General features: G+C 42.1%; 4 protein-coding genes across 4 annotated transcripts in view; 1 reads left to right on the top strand and 3 right to left on the bottom strand.

The window, feature by feature from the left end:
• Window positions 1–193: 193 nt before the first annotated feature.
• On the bottom strand, window positions 194–5,502 carry ube2v2 (ubiquitin-conjugating enzyme E2 variant 2). Its single transcript, XM_058067747.2, has 4 exons — window positions 5,394–5,502; window positions 2,835–2,983; window positions 2,628–2,753; window positions 194–915 (listed from the first exon to the last, which is right to left on the bottom strand). The coding sequence occupies exons 1-4, from the start codon at window positions 5,407–5,409 to the stop codon at window positions 769–771; spliced, it is 438 nt and encodes a 145-aa protein (XP_057923730.1). The 5' UTR covers window positions 5,410–5,502; the 3' UTR covers window positions 194–768.
• A 697-nt stretch (window positions 5,503–6,199) lies between these two features.
• mcm4 (minichromosome maintenance complex component 4) lies at window positions 6,200–13,137 on the bottom strand. Its single transcript, XM_058067745.2, has 17 exons — window positions 13,040–13,137; window positions 12,299–12,376; window positions 12,071–12,232; window positions 11,842–12,005; window positions 11,669–11,770; window positions 11,494–11,589; window positions 11,317–11,412; window positions 10,282–10,420; window positions 9,928–10,148; window positions 9,673–9,793; window positions 9,105–9,364; window positions 8,042–8,407; window positions 7,820–7,947; window positions 7,538–7,745; window positions 6,832–7,060; window positions 6,633–6,766; window positions 6,200–6,550 (listed from the first exon to the last, which is right to left on the bottom strand). The coding sequence occupies exons 2-17, from the start codon at window positions 12,360–12,362 to the stop codon at window positions 6,455–6,457; spliced, it is 2,586 nt and encodes an 861-aa protein (XP_057923728.2). The 5' UTR covers window positions 12,363–12,376; window positions 13,040–13,137; the 3' UTR covers window positions 6,200–6,454.
• A 1,293-nt stretch (window positions 13,138–14,430) lies between these two features.
• cebpd (CCAAT enhancer binding protein delta) lies at window positions 14,431–15,762 on the top strand. The gene has a single exon (XM_058067374.2). The coding sequence runs from the start codon at window positions 14,528–14,530 to the stop codon at window positions 15,425–15,427; it is 900 nt and encodes a 299-aa protein (XP_057923357.2). The 5' UTR covers window positions 14,431–14,527; the 3' UTR covers window positions 15,428–15,762.
• Window positions 15,763–15,805: 43 nt separating this feature from the next.
• Window positions 15,806–21,484, bottom strand: part of spidr (scaffold protein involved in DNA repair) — a 44,859-nt gene continuing 39,180 nt past the window's right edge. The window contains exons 15-20 of the mRNA XM_058067371.2: window positions 21,282–21,480; window positions 19,853–19,999; window positions 18,952–19,042; window positions 18,752–18,866; window positions 17,281–17,337; window positions 15,806–16,181 (exon numbers count right to left, since the gene is read on the bottom strand). Coding sequence (XP_057923354.2) covers window positions 16,062–16,181; window positions 17,281–17,337; window positions 18,752–18,866; window positions 18,952–19,042; window positions 19,853–19,999; window positions 21,282–21,480 — 729 coding nt within the window. The 3' untranslated portion in view covers window positions 15,806–16,061. The remainder of the gene's footprint in view (window positions 16,182–17,280; window positions 17,338–18,751; window positions 18,867–18,951; window positions 19,043–19,852; window positions 20,000–21,281; window positions 21,481–21,484) is intronic.

Here is a 21,484-nt window from a genome sequence, read left to right as displayed (position 1 = left end):
CAGATTACATATTTTTTCTCTATTTTGACTTGATTCTTTTTTTTCCCCCAAAATTTACAAATTGCACCCAAGCTACACTTTGGACAATCCTGGTATATGGTGCTTGACATTAAAAGCGTTCTGGACGTTGCTGGGTTTTTGCAGTGATTTTTAATTTCAGAAAATCACAAGTTCATACACCTGCCATTCTCACTAGATGCTAAATGCAAGGGTTTTTTCTTCTTTATTTTTTTCCAGAGCAGAACAGGCTTCAATGTCTGTTACATGTCAAAGAGCTTGAGAACAGAAACATTGGTATTGTGTCAAATACATATATAGATTAAAAAAAAAATCTCCCCTTGTGACACTTTTAGACTACAGAGCCACAGTTCTTTATTACTGAGCGGCCTGTATGTTAAAAAACAAAAAAGTTGGCTTCTTCTTTTGTGACTTTAATTAAAGAAGTTACACATCATGCCCCCTCTGGTGTACACAATGCTACCAGTGTGTGTGGCGTCATGCTCCACCCCCATCAAGCCCACTCAGGCTGGCTCACACATAATAGCTGTTAAAATGAACGCTGCATAATTGCTCTTGTTGTAGATACTCCCTACTGAAAAGCAAGGTTGCTTTATTTTGAAAGAGCCAGGTAATGAAGTCCAATCCTGCTCTTGCAGACAACATTTTTTGTGTGCAAGGTGAGCCTCTTGATTTTCTTGGTTGTTTTTTTGGACATTATATTTCTAAGTAAGGTTTTTTAAAACACAGGATCAAAACAATCCATTATGATTAAGTGCTGTAGGTTTGTCCTTCTGGAGGTTGAGGAAGCTTCATATTTTCTTTGGACATCATTAGACGCCTTAACTCTTGAAGAACAATTTTTATGGTATAAGAATTCTGCCATTTTGCTAACACTGGTATGCTACGTGAGTCCACCTGCAAAACAAAGACAAATGCAAGCTTCAGTTGACATGATCCCATGCGTGCCATGATGGAGAAAAATTCAGGAACCTCTCCAAAAGTGAGTAAACCACTCACATTTCAGCAAGCATTTGCATTATTAGTAGATCTCGTCAAGGGACAACACTATAGAAAGTAGACTTTGATATAGTTTACAGAAATCAGTGTACGACTCACAAGGCTCAGGGGTTGAGGTTTACTAACGTACATTCACACAGTCACACTGGCTGGCGTCCGTTACTTCCATTTTTTTTTTTTTAAAGAAAAAGTATCTGGATGGGTCTGAATACTCTCTAAATACAGTATATCAACAAAGTCACTGAACTGATCGCTCCTGTAAGGTGTCTGTAGTCCTGCAGTGATTCATGCAAAAGAAGCCGCAACCAAGTATTGAATACAGTAATTAAACATAATTAAATTTTTGTATTATAAATCCCTTAGTTATTGTTTCAATTAACTATTCTATTTTTTGACACATGGCTTGACTAAATTCAGTTGTGTAATATACAGTATCTAAGATATACTGTAAGTTTTTTTTTAATGATATTACGGAAGAAAATTTACACTTTTGTGGAAATGGCTCTGTAGCTTGTAATACAAGTGAGTAGCAAGATGATTGTGTGGTGATAGCGTCCTGGTTTGGAACAACAAAAGTGCTGCTCGCATCAAAATTCAAATCAAAATCCATGTCTAGTATTGACGCTTTGGAAAATATACTAAAATAAAAACTAGGGGTACTCTAATTGAGATCGGCTGATATCAGTGGAAAAGGGACGTTATCGACATCGGCGAATACTTGCTTTGCATCACGTCTGCCAATACCCCAAACCGAAACTCTGCCCCCTCTGCAGCAGTCAGAACAATCAAGGCCGTACACTTTTCAAGGTGTGGCGAGTTTGAGGCTCGTGATGTGATCCTCCCTCAGGCAGTGAGTGGCTACAACGCCCCGGTCACACAACCTGCTGTATTTGCAAGTGTGGGCAAAATTTGGGGATGAGTACCACCTTTAGTAAGGATGTGGGAGCATGCAGACATTAGTATGTAGCACTTTTAGTGCAGGAGGAACTTTCATTGTGTGCAGGGCTGCATCGAACGGATGATGTTTGACACAAGTGAGCCTTTGCACTTCGCTTGTAACTGGCGTTGTGGACACTGATATCACGTCTCCTCCTCAGACTCAGAAGAAGGAGTCGGCTGCATCTGCGCTTCAGTAGCCAGCACATACCTCCTTTTCATTCAGGTTTTCAATTAATAATGGGAGAAGACTATAAATAAATGCATTGTGAAATACAAAACGTGAGTTGTGGATATCCGCATTTTGTTCATGTTCTAGTAAAACAAGCATATTGGCTTTGTTTGGCTTGAAATAAGCTATGAATATAAATGTTAAAAAAATGAGTAGTTCTTGGCCATTTTCATTTGATAAAAGTAGCTCCCACACAAATAAAAACCTTTGGTGACCCCTATTGGTGCCAGTAGTACATTAAAACATTAACACTGCATGAACTGTATGTGATTGGTACTGGTATCGGTCGATTTCATTCATGGATAATCGGGACGGGTATCTGCAGTATAAAATTCTGATCAGAAATCCCCAATAAAAACAGTTGCTGAAATGTGAAAGGTGGACTCACTTGTGTGAGACGCTCTAACAATAAGCTAAGCAGCATAGAAAACACTTTGCTTACCATCCCGTTGGAATTATTTATCCCGTTCATGCTAATTTTTGTTACAAATCTAACAGTCGGGGGTGTCTCTGGGTATCTGGGGCCACATTCCACTTTCAGGCTGTATATCCTGTTCTCGTAACTGGTCTAAATTTGTAAAAAGAGAATTTGCATTGAGTGTCAAAGTGGAGCATACATGTGTAGCGAGCTGCGAGTGTGAGCGCTTACTCTCGCAGGTCCGATGATCATGGCGGTCCACAGCGTGAAGGTCATGTCCTCGTCGTTCTCCAGGCCCCAGCTCACTGTGCCATCACCGTCACCCTTTTGACCATCGTCCAGCTCTTCCAACAAGCGAAAATTGCGAGGAATTTTAACTCCTGCAATAACAAACACTCTTAGTAAAAATAAAGCATACTTTCAAAGTCGGGTATAAGGATTTCTACCGGATTACTTGTTAGCCTAGCTGTGCAGTCAACTCTTTCTGCAAACCTGTCAAATCTAGATAACTGGTCAGTCATTACTTAGGACTGCTTTGTTTGTGAATTTATTATTGCTCTTTAAGCAAGCAAAAACATGTTTTTGCCAATTATTCGATTAATCGAAAACATTTCAGTAGAATACTGGATTACTAAAATATTTGATAGCTGCAGTCCTACTACAGTACATGCCCACATTATGTAAATAAACCACTCCTATGATGATATATAATAATGTATACATTTCAAGAGCAGTATTTCTTTGGCAATGTTTTAAACTACATTCTCAGCAAACCAACACCATTCTGCACTCTTCTGTTTGAATTTACTTTGCCTATAAAACATCTAAGTGAGTATTGACTGAGTGTAGTTTTTTCCCCAGATAGGAAAACTGGATCAGGTGGCTATGTTGTAGGCCAGTCTCGCCAGTGAGCAGACTTTGATGTCCATATTTAAACAAATGAAACTAGAGCAAGAAGCCGAGAAAACTACGACTTGTTCTACAAAAAAAACACATCACATTTCTTCAAGATTACTGCTAATACCATCCATTACATTTCCCTCCGCTTATCCGGGTCTGGGTCACTGGGACACTGGGGGCAACAGTCTTAGTCGGGAAGCCCAGATGTTTAGTTCCCTACCCTACGAAGTCACTCATTGTTTCAGCCCCTTGTATCGGCGATCTTGTTCTTTTGACCAACACCTCATTCCCAACCCGGAGGCAGAACTCCACCCTTTTCCAACTGAGAACTATGGCCTCGGATTTGGAGGTGCTGATTCTCATCCCTGAAGCTTCACACTCAGATGCAAACAATCCTAGTAAACGCTAAAGGACACAGCCCCAAGAAGCCATCCCCCAAACTAGACTCCCTCAACGCCTTGGCTGAAAATTATGAACTGTGGCATTTGTCTTTGAAATCATCTTTTTTCCTCCCTATTTCTAGGGAGTGCATTGTTCCTCACAAGGCTCCACTCTTTTGCTGTGCGTATGCCAGCAGCCCCACCTCCTCCTACAGAGACAAAGGCTCTATGACTGATAACAGGACTCACGTCTCAAGCCGTTCCATGGACAGTGTAGATGCTGAACCAATGCACAGAGAAGGAAAACATACACGCATGTAGATGGAAATATCTCCTCGCACCAGTCTCTTTATTGCAATGTCTAGACCTTTCAATTCAATTAGCTGTTATACTGTCCATACATTTCCTTCATCTCATAATGCTCTGCTTAGTATAGTGTTTTTTTTACTCTAGTCAGTGTATTGTACCACCATAAACAGGTGTACCTAATGTTATGAAAGGAGTGAATGTTATGTTGTTAAAATATTCTTAAAAGATTCTTAGTTTATGAATATTATAGTTGCAATCGTGTGTAAAGGTCAAAATAGTTACAAATCATGAACAAACGTGCTCAGTGATATTTTTGGGCGTTTCTATTTTCAAACCATGTTCATTAGGGAGCAGAAACGTAACACCTGACAAGGCTGTGGGTGAGGAACCAGCTTTAAACCATGGTATACATGTAAGGTTGGCGTTATTGTGGTGGAACAATTCAATAAATGTGACTGTAGAGCAACTTTGAGGGTAGATACAAAGGGGCATGGGTTCTGACTAATTACTGTGGGGGATAACTTTGCAACCTTAATAGCTACTGTGATGTTTATCTACAGCAGTCTTCATAACGATAGAGCAATGGGCGAATAAACGGGACCTTGCATGATGATGATTAAAAATGAAAAAAAAATACATACGAAACGGCAGATAACGGCGCAATAATAACGGTAACAGTCGCTATTCACGTCACCGGAGAGTGCTGCAAATGTTTGATTTCTTGCTACAAACCGCTCACATTGCATTATGTAAAAAATAAATGTGCATTTTTGTTATCAACCGGGATAATTACAGAGACAACAGTGGATGGACAGCTAAGATACTGTGCTGTGTCACAATGTTCTCGTAGCCAGGTTAGCATAAGGCAACTAGCACAATCTCCGCCATCTTACGGTGTTCATTTTATATTAAACATCATATATAATAAAATACAAGTAGCATTTTAATGGCTTTATAATTGCCTTCACACATTCATGACTCATAAGGGTACACAAGCCATCCACAACGCCTCGGCTACCTAGCTAGCAACACAGCAGCCACGCGCATTAAATGGCGTTTTTATCCAAAAGGAGACACTTTTTATACATTTTAACGTACTTCATTGTCAACCAACGAGCACCACAAAGCAAACTTTGGTGAATGGGAGCTTAGGCACGTATATTCTCTATCAGGCGATATGCTAGATACAAGACTAACAGACCTGAGGAAGTCGCCATCTTCTTCAGCTGAGTCCAGAAGAGCCGAGAAGAGTGACGTCATGGCGGAGGGCGTTCTCCCGAGTAGTGAGGGGTTCCGCTTTAAATAGAATCACAAAGTATGATTTATTTTATTTATTTATTTACAGGAACGGCGAATAGTAATGTTTCTGTCAATGTGCCAGAATTAGACAAACGCTATTTCCCTCGTTCTAATCCCATTTAAATCAATGCTGTGAATTATTTTTTTTATTTGATATCGAGTGTATTGTCTCATTCTTACACGTTTGTTAGCTAGATTGTCTTTATCTTAAAGGGCACCTACTATGCTAATTTTCAACCCTTTGTATTGAGTCATGGTCTCTTATAGAGAAGCTACACACTATAACCCGCACAGAAAACCTTTTAGACTTTGCAGAATCCTGTTATTCCTGCTAAAACGGTCTGCTTTAATTTATTCCACCCACGGCCCGCCTCCGCACGTGCCCACTCCGCTGTGACTGGTCACACGCCCTATGTGCTTTCTGACTATGAACCATATAAGGACATCCTCTTGTGACATCACGAAAGGACAGTTTTAACAAGCCTTTTGAGCCATCCCAAAGTTCCCTCACTTCCAAACCTGATTATTTGAAATTTTGGCATCGTTTAACAGCATTACGGTCTCCAAACCACTTTTCGACATACTTCCATCACGATATGTACTGTAAATTTAGGCATTTTTCTACATTTTTTAAACATGTTTTATTGGTACAATGACTTTCTAGTAAAATCATTGCATGTACCACCAAAAACTGAAAGGAAACAAAGCTTCAGAAGCAGCTTTTTATTCTCCCCTATCAACATGGCAGCAAAAGACAGAAGATGCTCATCATTTAGGTTCTCAGGTGCCCAATGCCTTAAGAAATAAGTGACAAAGCATTCCAAATATTAGTGCCAAGTCCCCCCGCACAAACAAAGTGACATCCACTGTATTTGAACAAAGACATGATACTTGCTTTTTTAACAATACAAAGAGAATAACATTAAAATAAACTGATAAGACTGTACATAAACTCAAGGTGTCTTAAGCAAGGAGACGGACTGTCTTCCCAGTTACTGTCAAGTAGTCCTCGTCAGTGAGGGCTCTGAGTGCTTCGTCAAATAACTCCTTGGTGATGGCCTGGAAAACAAGATGGTCATTTTATTGTAAACTGTGAGTTGAGTGGTAAAAAATAAATAAAATGGTTCTTAGGATTATTTACCGTTTCAGACTGTCCTCTGAGGTCATCAAGCAGCTGCTGGTACTTCATGGCGGGCGTCTTTCCTTTGGCCTGGATCAGCTTCTTCAAGGCTTGTGCCACTTCCTCCTTACGCTTGCGGGCTGTGGCACTCATACCTGTCACCAACAGGAAGTATTAAGTATTGGAATATTTTGATTATTGAAAGTTCTGTGTGGTCTACCTGTGGTGAGAATGGAAATGTCCACGAATCCTGTCCTGGGGTCGGTGGCCGACTGCTTGAGGGCCTCTCTGTGAAGCCTCTTGGCCTCCTCCACATCAATGGTCTCTACTTTCTCTGAGAAGCGCACCTTGGCGTGCGCCTCGGACAAGCGGATCAGAGACTCCAACTGCCTCGGGTAGGCGGACACCATTCCACGTCCGCTGCCTATCTTCCTCATGTCCACATAGGCCTGAGAAGCAGCAACGTGGACACGGTCAATTACTAATCACTTTTAGGTATGTGTGATTCATTTTCACAATATACAGTCTATGTATTCATATCAACATCTTATTGTTACATACATATGTGGTCTATATTTACCATTTATGTAAATTTTAGGTCTGTCAAATGAAATTGTAAGATTAATCATGATTACCATTAGCAACAAAATGAAATGTGCCCATTTTTACTGTGTTTACACACACAAGTCTATTTTTTCTAACACTAGTCTCTTTAATAGTAGAACATTCAACTCGCACTACGAATCCGTTATGAGCAACCAGGGGTTGTCAAGAGAAGATTAAGTTTTGACAAGTAAAATACTATTTTTGTGGGTGTAAGCGATGATCTTTTTGTTTGTTTCACATTGAGCAAAGAACTTCTAAGCTTTAAAATGGGATTTTTCAAATTTCCCAGCACTCTCAAACACATCTTGGCTAAAACAAACCTCAATAAGCGCTTGGCTGGCTTCCTCGCTTAATCGGGGGCTGATGTAGGTGCGTGCGTATGCGATGTAGTCCTTCAGCACGGCCATGTCCAGGAACTCCTCCTCTATCTGCTCCTCGCTCTGATAGTAGAGCGACACCAAGTGGTGAGCCAGCCTACGATCGTACGCCTCGTCTTGAGGGTCCAGCATCAGGAAGATGAGGTCGAACCTGGCGGAAGACAAAAAAGGCTTTAGGGGACAAGATAGTGGGACTGAGGACAGAGGCGGTCTGGTGGCTGCAACCTGGAGAGCAGCGTGTGAGGCAGCTGGATGTTCTCAATGGTGGTCTTCTTGGGGTTCCACTGGGACTCCACGGGATTGGCGGCAGCCAACACGGCGGTGCGGGCATTCAGTTGGCAAATGATTCCAGCCTGGGAAACAAAATAAGGAAACATGCGATGAGGAGAACGGGTTTCCAACTCACATGTGACTCAATAGTATGAGGCTGGCAGAGACATACGCTACCTTGGCAATGGAGAGCGTCTGCTGCTCCATGACTTCATGGAGCACGGAGCGCGTGCTGTCGCTCATCTTGTCGAACTCATCGATGCAGCAGATGCCATTGTCGCTCAGCACCAGTGCGCCGGTCTGCAGGACCAGCTGCCGTGTCTCCGGGTCCTTCATCACGTAGGCGGTGAGACCCACGGCGCTGGAGCCCTTCCCGGACGTGTACTGGCCGCGGGGCACCAGGTTGTACACGTACTGCAGCAACTGGGACTTGCTGGTGCCGGGGTCGCCGCAAAGAAGGATGTTGACCTCGGCGCGGAAGTTGCCGCGGCCCGTCTGGCTGAAGTCCTTGCGAGTGCCTCCGAACAGCTGCAGCAGAATTCCCTGAAATGCCAAATTCTGTGGTTCAGTACCAACAAACTGAAGCATTCCAATGGATATCATACAATGAAATAGACCTTCTCTCACATCCAACGTCACCTTTGACTTCTCCATGTTTTTATTATTTTTTGCTCACTCATACAAATATATCTGATATTGAATCAAAAATCTGATATAAGCAGTCTGCAGTCTACCGGCCATCTATTCCTGACCTCAAACTGAAACCAACTTGGGTTCTGCAGCAGGACTATGATCCAGAACACACCAGCAAGTCCACCCCTGAATGGCTGAGGAAAAACTGATGACTTGAGTTTCCTACTCAAAGTCCTAGTCAACAGATTAAATTGCTGTGACACTGCCTTCCTCTCACAATTCAAACATTAAGGAGTAAAATAATTCCAAAAATAATGTTTGGCTAAACTGACGACTCTAAATTGTCCATAGGTATGAATGTGTGTCCTGTGATTGGCTGGTGACCAGTACAACATGTACCCCGCCTCTCACCCAAAAGTCAGCTGGGACAATCCTAGTGAGGGTAAGTGGCATAGAATATGAATGTATAAATATGTGCTGTATGAATATCAACATTCAGACACAAGGAGGTGGTGCTGATCCAAACTAACATTTGGCCTTGCCTGAGGTCTCGTAAGTGCCATTCCTGCAAGTTACATCACATGTTAAATCTACATCCGACACACACCTTCTTGATGTCCTCATGTTCGTAAATGCTGGGTGCCAGGGCGGAGGAGAGGCGCTCATACACGTCTGGTTTGGCCGCCAGCTCTTTGAGGATCTGCACGCGATCCTCTGTGAAGAGCTTCTGCTCTGCCTCTTCATCCAAGCCGTGCAGGCGCTTCTCATCGGTCTTGTGGAAGTGGATGGTATCAATGTGGGTCTTGTACACCGACTTGACATTGCTCTGGCGTGGGTTGACCCGCATGGGGACGGCACGGTAGATACCTGTGACACAGCGGAGCAGACAATGCTGACATGATAAACAGGTTACTTCTCGGGCTGGGCGATATATGGATAATTCTAAAACATTGATATTTACTTTAAGCACAAAATCAAAATAGACTATTTGTGCTGCATCTAAACATCCTATTCCCATGAAAATCTGTTATCTCTTATCCATTAGTGTGATGTATAGCTAATAACATGCCATTAATGAAGTCTTTGTGTGCCAAGGAGCCAATAAAAATTGAGCTGCAGCTTGGCTTTAAGGTAGCAAATATGGTTCCTGTTAAGCTGAGTGCATGGAAGCTCACCAGTGATGTTGACTCTGTCTCCAGGCTGCACTTTGTCCACCAGGTCATTGTGGGCATAAATGATGGTCGTGTGAGGTGTCTGACCGGCTGGCATGTCTTCAGGCGATTCCTGAATTTTGATCTGTTGCGCAGAAAAGCAGGGCATCAATAAGCAACCCAGCAGATGTCATGACCCCGCCCCTCTCAATGGCGCACGTGGCTCATTCACATATTGAGACCGCAGCGTAAATAAATCTGCCCCGTTATCAAACGCACCATCTGCTTGTCGGAGAAGGCCGAGCGGTTGTGGACCAGTGCCAGGCTGTGGGTGGTGTTGCAGTTGCGACACACGGCCGGCTCGGCGATGCGCCCACGGTCCACCTCCACCCGGGTGCTGAAGGCGCACACCTGGCACTGGAAGAAAGCCTCCTGCATCTCAGGGATGAGCTGTGAGGTGCGGATCACCATGCCGCTGATGGTGATCAGCTGATCGATGTCTGCAAGGACGACAACACATGCCTCACATTTCACCAAAGCAGATTTTTCACAAAAATCCCACTCTAAATATGTGCAAGTGTGATTTCACTTTAGGAGGTATTGGCTTGTCGCAGCGTGAGAGGTCCCACTCACCTTCTGGGTTGAGGCTCCTCATGTTTCTGGTCTTTATGGCGCTGTAAGGGCGCACTTGGATCTGGTACTCCAGGATGGAATCTGGAAAGCGCTCAAAGAAGAGCTCGTTGACCGCCATGTCGAAGGTCGGGATGACTTCCTGTGAGAGATGACCACGGCTTTGTCAAACAAAACCGACAACAAGGAGGACATTGAACAAAAGAAATGAACAAATCAATTTGTTTTACTTTAATGAGAGCGGCCATCTTAAGTGTTGTCGCTGCTGTTGTTGACAGAACTAGCATACAGTTAGTAAGTGCATCAATGCCCCTTGAAAAGAATTTTTGGTAGTGTTTTAAATCATCAAACTACAGCAAGATACTGTGTTAATGCATGACCACAACATGTATATCAGCGTTGTTTTTTTTCCCAGGGCTTCATAGTCGAAATAAGTGTATCCCAATCACAGCATTGTAACCTAGCTGAAATTAACTTGTTTTTTGTGTTATAATGCACAGAAAAGGGAAAGAAATATGTGTTCATGTTTCACATAAGGATTGTGAATGATGGGCAAAATAATTGTTTTTTTTTTCAAGTGCATTTCCCCTTTAAGACATTTTCATGCCTTAAATTCATATTATTGGATTTTGGACTGTTTTAGACCTGGTTAATCCCCACTCCTTTACATTAAAATAAACTTTAAAAACTAGTTTACATATAGCTTGCATTCCACAGTTCAACTGCAAGTTTACAACCTTTACCAGAAAATTACCCCCTGAATTTTCAGTTACTTTGTTTTTTACTCCATAATTTCATGTTTTAATAAGTGAAATTATTTTACTTATATATTTGATACTGTATTTTTTTCGACTTTATATCTGATAGACTTCCCATGGAAACTTTAAGGAAATGTGTCGTGCTTTGTATAAATCACCCCCAAAATGTCCAGTTGTGCTTCCTTTACAACAATAAAACAGCCAAGTTTTACATAATTTCCCAAACTTCATATGGAAAGTTTGGGGAATTTCCAGACTCTTGGAAAAGGAGGACTCAAACCTGCGGGTAGCTGATGAGTTGCCTGTAAAGTTCAGCATCGAAGTTCTGCACGTGGCTGCAATTGACATTGAGCACGGGGTCGCCAACCACACTAATCTGAGAACAGACCAACATTTGATTAGAAGCGTCACGTCTCATCACTGTCAGTACTTTATTCTACTAAAATAAAGAAGGTACCTCCTCCAGCTTCTGCATGTAAAGAGGCTCATTGAGGTCCAGGCCGGCGTTCTCATCCTCAGTGGAGGACGGGTCGATGAACCTCTGCAAGAACCTCTGTGGACACATAGGGTGGTTCACTCATGAAGACTTAAAAAAAATGATTATTATTTTTTATTATTATTCTTATACACACCTGAAACTTCTCCTTGCATGCACCCACGTTGACATCCGTGCCCCAAATGACCAGCCTCTGGCCGGCATTGGGCTCGCTTGTGACCGCTGCCTCACCACTGGGCTGTGGGTTGTATCAGATTAAACTAAAACCCCATCCACATATGTAATTGGATGACCTTGTAATCTACTAACCGGCTCTGATTGGAGCTCAACTTGGGGAGCCTTCCTTACTGAACCCAGATCTGGACGCTGGCGGGCCGGGGTCCCCCGGATGCTACTCCGCGGGGTGCCCTCGACCCTGGAGCTGGGGGTCCCATACATGAGAGGGGAGCTCATGTCCACATCATTAGGGAGGACTGTAAGGGAGTTCAATTGAGTGTCTCAACACAGGAATTACACAACACTTTACCATGCTACCAACCTGAAGGTCGGGGGCTGGAAAAAAGAGACGTGTCCTGCGGCGCCACTGGACTGAGCAGGTCGGTGGCAGGTGAGGTGGGCATGGGCATCAGGTCACCTGCGGAAGAGTCCTGTGTCCTGCGACGCTGTGACGCAGGCGAGGAGGTGGGGGCATCACTACTGGCTGCACATTACAACACACGGGTATTAGTCCAACCACAATCACACTGACAAAAACACAGCAACATACGTGTAGATGGGTTGGTGCTCCTTCCTCTTTTGCGGCCACCAGGAGTTGACAATGGAGATGACATTGTGGAGAGTGGCTCTAGATACGGAAAAAAAATTACTTTAAAAAGATGATAAATAAAACAAAACCTGAGCAGTTAGGACACTGTGGAGCGCAGGTCTAGACATGGGAAAATATTTCATACATAAAAATACATATTAAAAAACTGAAAATAAATAATTTAAGGTACATTTAAAACAAACAATAGGATAACAAAAAATACATCTGATTTTTTCAGCCAAAGGGAGTATGAAGACGGTATTATGGTAAGTGATTAGACTTGGAGGTAAAAAGGGTAAATAAGAAAGAAAATTCAAATATGCTCATTAAGCAATAGTATGCAACACTTAATCTGCCTAACATCTCGGAAAAAAAATACATTACAGTATATCTACTAGTGTCACCAAAAAGGCAACTTCTTGAACAATACAACATATGCAAGTGGAGTTTAAACATGAACGTTTGCCACCGAGTATTGTAGTTTTGTAGTCACTAAACCGGCTGTAACATTCCCATCATGGGGCATGTGGCTGCACAGCAAACAATAACACCACCAACGCGATTTTTACCCACTAAAAGTGAACCAACAATGTAATATCTACGTATTACATAGCTAATATATTCAACAAGCCCAGGATAGATCATTTTGGGGTGGAACGATAGTTTAATCACACATAAACTCATGTAAAAGACTCTTCTTACCTCTTTCTACTTGGACGTCTGTGTTGGCTGCAGCAGTGGCGCGAAACTGGTTGTGACGTACTATTCGCGGGAAACTTTGGACGAATCGCAAGCCAGAATTTGACACTTCTTTCCGGTTGAATCTTCCACTACTGAAGAGGGGGGGGGGATTTCATACGGCTTTTACCCACGGCAACACCAGTTGACGATCAAACCGTGGTCTTATCTACAAAATTTCGTTTAAAGATGACTACAAAAACTTACAAAGCTCTAGTTAGATATTTATTAAATGGACTATAAGGTTTTCAAAGGCTATTGTAATATGTTGATATCCCTATCTTGTATGGTTTCGTCTAAGCCTTCACTTGGTTACCACCTTCCTGTTGTTTTTTTCTTTATGACAAATTACTCGAGCATTGGATGTCTTATTTTAAATATATATAATGTCGATATAGAATAATGGGTGGGCATATATATATATATATATATATATATATATATATATATATATATATACAGTTTCATTTACACAGTTTTCTCCCTCCGTGCAATAGTGAACCTTTCACGTTCCCCTATTGACCACAGTGAGGCGTAATTCCCATTCAATACAAAATCCATCAGGTTAAACACAGGTCATCAGTGTACTCATTTAATTGACCTGAACTGTGATAGTAGTTTATTGTTTGAATTGCTGGTCATCACACTGGAAGCTATTTCTAACATTTAGACCCTCAAAACTAAATATTACCAATAGCTGTTAGTACAATACATTGCAAACCACATAGTTGTATTTGTACATAGTGTATGTTTCTCTACTGTTATTTTTGTATAGTTTATTTATTTTGATTTACGTTTATAGGACAGTTGCCGCTCTTACTATATATTTACTTTTTTTTTTTTACCTTTTATATGACTTTTTATGCGGGCGTGTGTTACTGGCATTCATTGTCGAAAGCAAAGGACGATGACCTTTATCTCGCCATCTTAGCTTTATTACCACTTTAAAGTGAGACGTCTGTGAAGGTGAACCGAAGTGTCATTTTTGTTGCTTTACCATACGTATTTAGTCATCTTACAGATTTGAACGTGATCTCTATATAATTACTGCAGTTTTAACATTAAGTACAGATCATCTTAGGAGAAAGTTGTGGTTGCTATTAATAAAATACGAAGAAATATTTATTGTGCATGTCTGTCAAGTGACTAAACGGCCACAACCTTTGTAGCAGTATGTAAACAACTCAGGGGCCATTCACGTAGTTGTAGTAAAAGGGAAAAAAACGAAGTGCATGAACGACCACCCCTTGTAACTTCGAATGGGAAGTTACCGGACACCACGTGATCTTCTCCTTACGTGACTGGCTGGCCAGAGGGAGGTGTGCGTGACGTCACGAGAGAACGATACAAAACAGTCCGCCAAAGTAGACTCGACTCAGAAGCGTCAACTGACAACCTGTCAAAAAGCACATCCAGCGTGCTAGAAAGGAAGACGGACTTCAGGAGAGTTTTATGCCCAGTTTTCTTTCCAACCTTCCCCCCTCCGCAGAGTTTATGTGTGACATATACAGCCTGGACCCCCACTGCGTGTCTCCACCATGCAACATGAGTTGGGCGATGGAGCCTGCTAACTTCTATGACAGCGCCAAGCTGGGGGGCCCGCAGCCGGGGCCGTGCAAGCCGGGCAGCCGCGTCGAGGAGGGCACCATGGCGGAGCTCACCGCCCCTGCCATCTACGACGATGAGAGCGCCATCGACTTCAGCCAGTACATCGAGTCCATGACATCCGTCCCGAACTTGGAGCTGTGCAACGACGAGCTCTTCCTCGACCTCTTCAACACGGTCAAGCAAGAGAAGGCAGACCTCTACGCCATGCAGGGAGCCATGCTGCCCCTCTGCGGCGGGCAGCAGTTGCCAGCGGGCTACACGGGCGAGAGGAGGGCGGAGAAGGGTCCTTATGGGGCACCGATCAAGCAGGAGTCCGACTGGAGTGACAGCGACATGTCGTCGTCACTACCCTGCCAAATAGAAACATGCGCTCAGACCTCCGTAAGCCTCCCCATGGGTCAGCCCACCCCTCCGACCACACCGGAGCCCACCTCCGCCGCCAGCTCGGCCAAGAGCTCCCCGCGGAAGTCGGGCCGAGAGAAGGCGAAGAAGGCGGTGGACAGGTTCAGCATGGAGTACCGGCAGCGGCGAGAGAGGAATAACATCGCCGTCAGAAAGAGCAGGGACAAAGCCAAAATGCGTAACTTGGAGATGCAACAGAAGCTGATCGAGCTGAGCTCAGAGAACGACAGACTCCACAAAAACATCGAGCAACTAACCAGAGAACTCAGCGGCCTCCGAGAGTTCTTCAAGCAGATGCCCAACGCCGCCTTTGCGGGCAGCGTCAGCATAGAGGGTCGGTGACACCCCTCCCCAACCTTCTAACAAACTGAACTTTTTATTTTGGATTTTTAGGATATATACCTCAGAGACATTGTCTTACCATCTGTACCAGATGTATTTTAAGCTTACCATAATGGCACTGGAAAATATATGATGTTGCTGCCATATTTTTTGTGGGATTTTTCCTCTTGTATTAAATTATTTTACCACTGCATTTACATGATGTTATATGGTACATGTTTTATAATTCCAAACTTTGTATAAGAGCCAGAGCATGATCTTTTTCTATTGTTTGTATGAAACAGTTTTTGTCCTATAATTATAATAAAAAAACCAATACATAAAACAGCTGCAAATGTGCAAGACTGACTGGTCTGTTGAGTAGTTTGAAAAGTCACAGCACTTTTATTGATGTAGAATCCTGCAAGGGTTTAAATATTGCCGGGCCAAAAGAAATGCAATGTACAAGGAAGTCGATGGAGCACGTGTTCGGCTTTGACAGGACGCATGCCATTGGCCTGTCAACTGCTGCTGCTGCTCCACCACATCACTAACACAAACACCACCTCGTCTTCCTGCAGCGGGGACTAGGATATGAGGAGGCCTTCCAAGGGTGGCTGGGGAGGGCGGGTCTGACAGAGTTCTCTACTTTCACTCAGAGGGAGATTTCTTCCAGGCTGAGCCACAGAGAAGGTCTCCTGGTGACCATGCGGACATAAACAGTGAGGGGGCCCAGTTCTTTTCCCAGCACGCTGTCCACATTGTACGCTGGGACCTGACAACATACAGCCAATCAAAACAACCTCAATCAGTTTGCATTGGTTAATAGCAGTTGGATACCAAAACCCTTGGAGTACATTTGTTTCTCAAAATGACACAATGCATTTTTATAATCATTAAGCCATAAGAGACCGATGCGATTCATTCACATGTTTGACTCAAACGCCAAAGAATGTCCCAAAAACTGGTGTAAAAATATTATACAGGGTGTTCCTAAAGCAGGGGGGGTCCAAATCTGTTTTCGGCCCTAAAAATAAAATCAATTCATTATTAACCACATTTATTATTAGATATTGTAACACCTACAACACCAACCTAAGATGTCGACATTTTGTTCAGATAGTTCAATATATTGCATACTGATCTACATTGGATTGGTTTTAGCATTCTTAATACACAATAGGTCAAAGGGCACCCAAATTACACCCCTTGTGCATCCTAGTGCTCCGGCTATGGAAACAAAGCCTGATGGTGTTATTTATTATATGTTGACATATTTCTTACCCATACGTGTCTGTGTGTTATGACACTTTTTAAGTATACACAGATGTGTTGTGTGTGCACTATTCACATTATATACCTACATTACTACTATATGTTTACAGTTAATACAAGATCACAGACTTGTTGACTTGTTTGATACCAGCAACATCCCACAAATGTCTAATCCTATTTGTATCCATTTTCATGCATTCAACAGTGTAAAGCCTGAAAGCTGCATATCATATATTAATTTGATTTAGGAAATTTTAGCCCTTAAAGGGCCACAATGTTTACAAACCCCCACTGTTGGACAGTTGGACATTGGACATTTTGCTGAATGCTTTGAAGGGGTAATGGTAATGGGTAAGAGCCATCTGGTGGACAAAAAATAAAAATGGAAGGCTAGTAATGCAAAAGGAAAACTTAACAGATTGTATCAATTTACATTAAGATGTTAGGGCATGTATCTACCCATCTATCTCTACTGTCCAAAAGAATTAAGTTTTATTACAATGCAGACTATCACAGTGGAGTGCGGCACAATCACAGCAGCAGGCACAGCCCAGTGTTATGCAAGTGTGTTTAAAAAAAACATATTAAAGCAAACCTACCGCCGTACGCTCCAGCGCAGTCGTATCAAGAATGGACATGATCGTCTTTTGCTGCAGCTGTGCAGTAGAAAGAAAGGTGTGGTGACATGAATGTTATTGTTAATGATCCTCTTAAGGCTGTAAATTAAAACTAATTGTCGGACGAATAATCAGTGCCAGATGCTGAGCGACAGATTAACCCTGAGTTTAAAGAAATAACATATGCATCACTGCGCTGATGGTTTAATCACTTGGCGTGACTTATTCTGTTGATTACACTTACAGTATTTCACATAACTTCAAACTTCCATATTTACTTAATAGGTAACTTTACATCTATCTGTCCAGCTAGCCACCTACCAATCTATCAAGCTTCTAGGTGACAAGACACTAAGTGAAGTCCATTTACTTTAATCAGTAAACTACGTTAGGCGACACCATTCTTGCTGTCATAGAGAAAACTGAAGAAGACAGACTGAACTTTGCCCCAGGCAGACCATTGACAAGTAGCTACACATATGACCGTTGACCTCATCTACCTTAAATTGGCACTGTTCGAAGACATTATCTCTTCTTCTACAGCCCAAAATACAGTGAAACTTCAAAAAGGCCCACACAGTCCTTTCCCTGACATTCAGATTGTTCATTTCCAAATAATTTCTGCCTTGGGAAATAATGCAACATAATGTCATCTTTTTTAAGTTCCGGGGGCCAAAGTGAGTCCATCATATAAACTTTATTAACTGTACAGACAGTGTAAAGAGATTACTGGAGAACACAGCTAAATTAAACTAAAATCAAGTAAAACTACTCACTTTAAAGTCAGACAAAATGGAGTGGGAACAGGAAGGTGTTTTCAGAGCGTTATAGTTGATGGTATGTTGGAATTTTAAATTTTAGTTGAACTCCATATGGTCCAAGCTTTGGATGTTCTACTGAATGGACAAACATTTCTGTTTATGTAACTGCTTTTGTGAGTTAACCAATAGGGGAGTTACAAAAAGTACAATTTAATACCATGTTCCCTCAAATAGTGTCTCTACTCAGCTGCAGTGTTTATTAGAGAAAGTGAGGTCTTTATTTGTGTCAATACATTCTGTATAAACAAATATTAAATAGTACTAGATACATTAAAACAAATTTCCCCCATATGTTTAAATAACATATTAAAATTATAATATATTATTGTAACTTAAATATTGTTTTATTGTAACTACAGGTACATATCAATAAATTAGAAACTCTTTTGAAAATCAAGATTTAACACCCCCAGGTTGTTATTTTTGTATATTATCTCCTATATTTGACCAATTGTGGTCCAACAGTGGAACTGTGAACTGATTATGTAATGCACTCAATTGTAATTGATGTAATTGATGCATGTTCAAATGAAAAATAAAACCAAGATACAGTCATGTTTATGAATTAATTGAAGCACAGTGTCCTATAAGAGTGGAGGCCACTTTGAGGAAATACGGAAAGGCATACCTACCTTAACCTTTATAGTGCAGTTTTGTAAATAAGCAGAGCTGAGGAAGACCTCCATTTTGACGTGTGTGTCAGGCTTGTCCACAAGTGACTTGCATGAGACACAGTGGAAGCTTTGACTGTGACAAGGAGAACAAATAATTATCCATTTCAACAGCCTGGATGATGATTATTGTAACCTGTGATAAGTCTTGTAAACTGTACCCTCTAGAAGGTATCGTATCGTATCTGCTTCCACAGTGGCTGCAAACAGGCCAGGAACAGGTCGTGCTCTCATCCACGGCCACTATCACACCTGCAAAATACATACAAAAACATGAAGACACACGCATATTAGAAACTGCCAGCTCATTTCACTGAACTTCATTTTTAGATGCAAGAGTAGATGGTAGTAGATATGTCAGCCAGCATTGGTGAGGAGGTAAAAAACATTTTATCTGAGATGGAGATGAGACATAAAACAGACACATTTGACTTCCCCCCCACAAACACACTGCTCTAAATCAGAAAGCGAATTTAACACTGATAACAAGTTCTAGCACATTCCGGCCCTGGCCCTCTCCTCACTCATAATTTTCAAAAGATGCTATTCACACTTGAGTGCAAAAGATAGTGTTGAATGTTTATTTCCTCAGCCACCTGAGCAAACATGTACGCACGGAGTGGGCCAGAAGAAGCAAGAAGGGGTCACAGTGTGGTCTTTGCCCTCAAGTGTGACACATCAAGTCGACAGATGCTGATTATTATCAGATTTAACTTTTTTCCTTCTCTCTTTTTTCGGCCACGTTTGCACAGTTGGAAGGAATAAAAGAAAGCAAACAATTTTAGCTGATGATGTTGGCCGTCACGCTGCTGAGGTAAATTAGACTTAAGAGGTTGTTTTTAGCAAACATTTAAATGTGTTCACTGAAAATGGACACAACTGAAAACGTGTGTTCCCATCGTGCACCAAAAAAAAAAGAAGATGCATTAAGTGACTCAAGTAACACTGAAAGTGTTCTTATTGAAACAAGTTGCAAGGGCCTTGAACTGATCAACATTGCAGATTCTTTTTTTTTTCTTGAGAGGGGACTATCTTGATATAGCGGGAGTGGGAGTGAGTGACCTGTGAGAGTGCACAGCGAGTTGGGCGTGACCTCCGCATCGAGTGGATCCAGTCTCACAGGTTGGGCCAAGGCGTCGGACGACAAGTCCACACTGTCATCATGTGACGTGACATCGATGACAGAATGTTCCACACACAGCAGGACACCTCAATATAGTAAAATAATAGCGAATGTTAGCATAGAAATGTGGGTTTCTGTGTATTTCCACAGACATTTTCCCATAAAAAAACAATGAATGAACATGAATCCATTATAGAACCCCCAAAACACAAAGCACGTTTTTATAGTTTAGCATGTATAGCTTTACATGCAGAAAACAATTCTAAATGTATATGCATTTAAATGATGAATGAAATGAATAAATGAACATTTACTTTGACCTTCATTGAAGACATGAGTCTTGACACGACTGTTCCCAAAGACAACGTGTGGCAGAGAGATCAACACGGACACCACCTTCCTGTTGTGCCATGAGTTAGTTCAGGAATTTAATGGTGTTTCTCACTTCAATACCGTAACCCAAAACTGAGTCTAAGAAAGTTGCAAGTGCCATCACCAGCATTTAAATAAAAAATGATATTGAATACAAAAAACCCGTGACAAAAAAGGAAGATGGTGTTGAAGAGGAAGGTGCTGATCTTGTTGCCATATTGTGTCTTTCGGAACAATCACATCTTTAATGAAGGTAAAAGTAACCTGATTACATCATAACTGACTTCCAGTTCCTACCATTGTTGCCAACTCAGCAACTTTGTCACTAAGTCTGGCAACTTTCCAAACTTTCTTGACGGCATATTTTCTCAAAAGCAACTTGCAACAAATCCAGCGACTTTTCCTGGCGTCGTTGCAGACTTTTCTGGTATTTGGAGACTTAAAAGTGAAAGCATGTATTGTTCTGCAGTTTCTGTTCTCAACCAACAGCAGTGAGTGCTGCTGAGAGGTCCGTCCTGTCCCGAAGCAGTCACCAGCGGTCAGTGCACACAAAAAATCCAAACCTACTGTACACATGGCCCTGAGAAAAAGTAACTGCCCCCAAACCTAATAACTGTTTGGGACACTCTTAGCAGCACAACTGGTGTCAAGCATTTGCGAAAACGCTGTGGAGGAATTCTGGCCCTCTCATCTTTGCAGAATTGTTGTAATTCAGGGTTTTCAAGCGTTGGACTGCTTATTTAAGCATCTCAATAGGCATGCACTTTTGTGGACAAAGATTCATTTTTAGCAATGCATTATGTTTTTACTCATGTACAGTAGTAACGGTGTAACCTGCAAGTACTTCATCGAAAATGATGTACTGATATAAACTGAACCCCCTATAAGTTATGGAACTAAAATAGCCTTGGCCTATGCTACTACTGATAATAATAATAACTGTACTTTTTCATTCAGCAGCTTCTAAAGAGAGAAAGACTGGTACGTAATAACTACCATGTTCTTTGATGGCATCTCTGAATGACAATCGGCACATGGCAGTCGATTGGAACACTTTAAGGACGGAGGAAGTGAGCACACAGGAAGTGTTCACATACACAGCCATCGTTCGCCTGCACGGCTTTACGGAAGCCTCATCCTGCAGGCTCGGGTCCGTCAGCACCAGCCAAACCTCACCTTGACCTATATGGCTGCTCTGA

Source organism: Doryrhamphus excisus, linkage group LG6, assembly GCF_037039965.1.
Source record: "Doryrhamphus excisus strain RoL-2023G ecotype Guam linkage group LG6, RoL_Dexc_Guam_v1.1, whole genome shotgun sequence".
NCBI classification, from domain to species: domain Eukaryota; kingdom Metazoa; phylum Chordata; class Actinopteri; order Syngnathiformes; family Syngnathidae; genus Doryrhamphus; species Doryrhamphus excisus.
This window is presented reverse-complemented; position numbering and strand designations above follow the sequence as displayed.

Coding starts and splice junctions, on each gene's coding strand:
- cebpd (XM_058067374.2), top strand. CDS start 14,528: ATGCCCAGTTTTCTTTCCAACCTTCCCCCCTCCGCAGAGTTTATGTGT.
- mcm4 (XM_058067745.2), bottom strand. CDS start 12,362: ATGTCATCTCCATTGTCAACTCCTGGTGGCCGCAAAAGAGGAAGGAGC. Junction 9,365..9,672: donor AGACAGAGTCAACATCACTG/GTGAGCTTCCAT, acceptor GCTGTGTCACAG/GTATCTACCGTGCCGTCCCC. Junction 8,408..9,104: donor AACATGAGGACATCAAGAAG/GTGTGTGTCGGA, acceptor TTGGCATTTCAG/GGAATTCTGCTGCAGCTGTT.
- ube2v2 (XM_058067747.2), bottom strand. Junction 2,754..2,834: donor TGATCATCGGACCTGCGAGA/GTAAGCGCTCAC, acceptor TTACAAATTTAG/ACCAGTTACGAGAACAGGAT. Junction 916..2,627: donor TAAATAATTCCAACGGGATG/GTAAGCAAAGTG, acceptor TTTGTTTTGCAG/GTGGACTCACGTAGCATACC.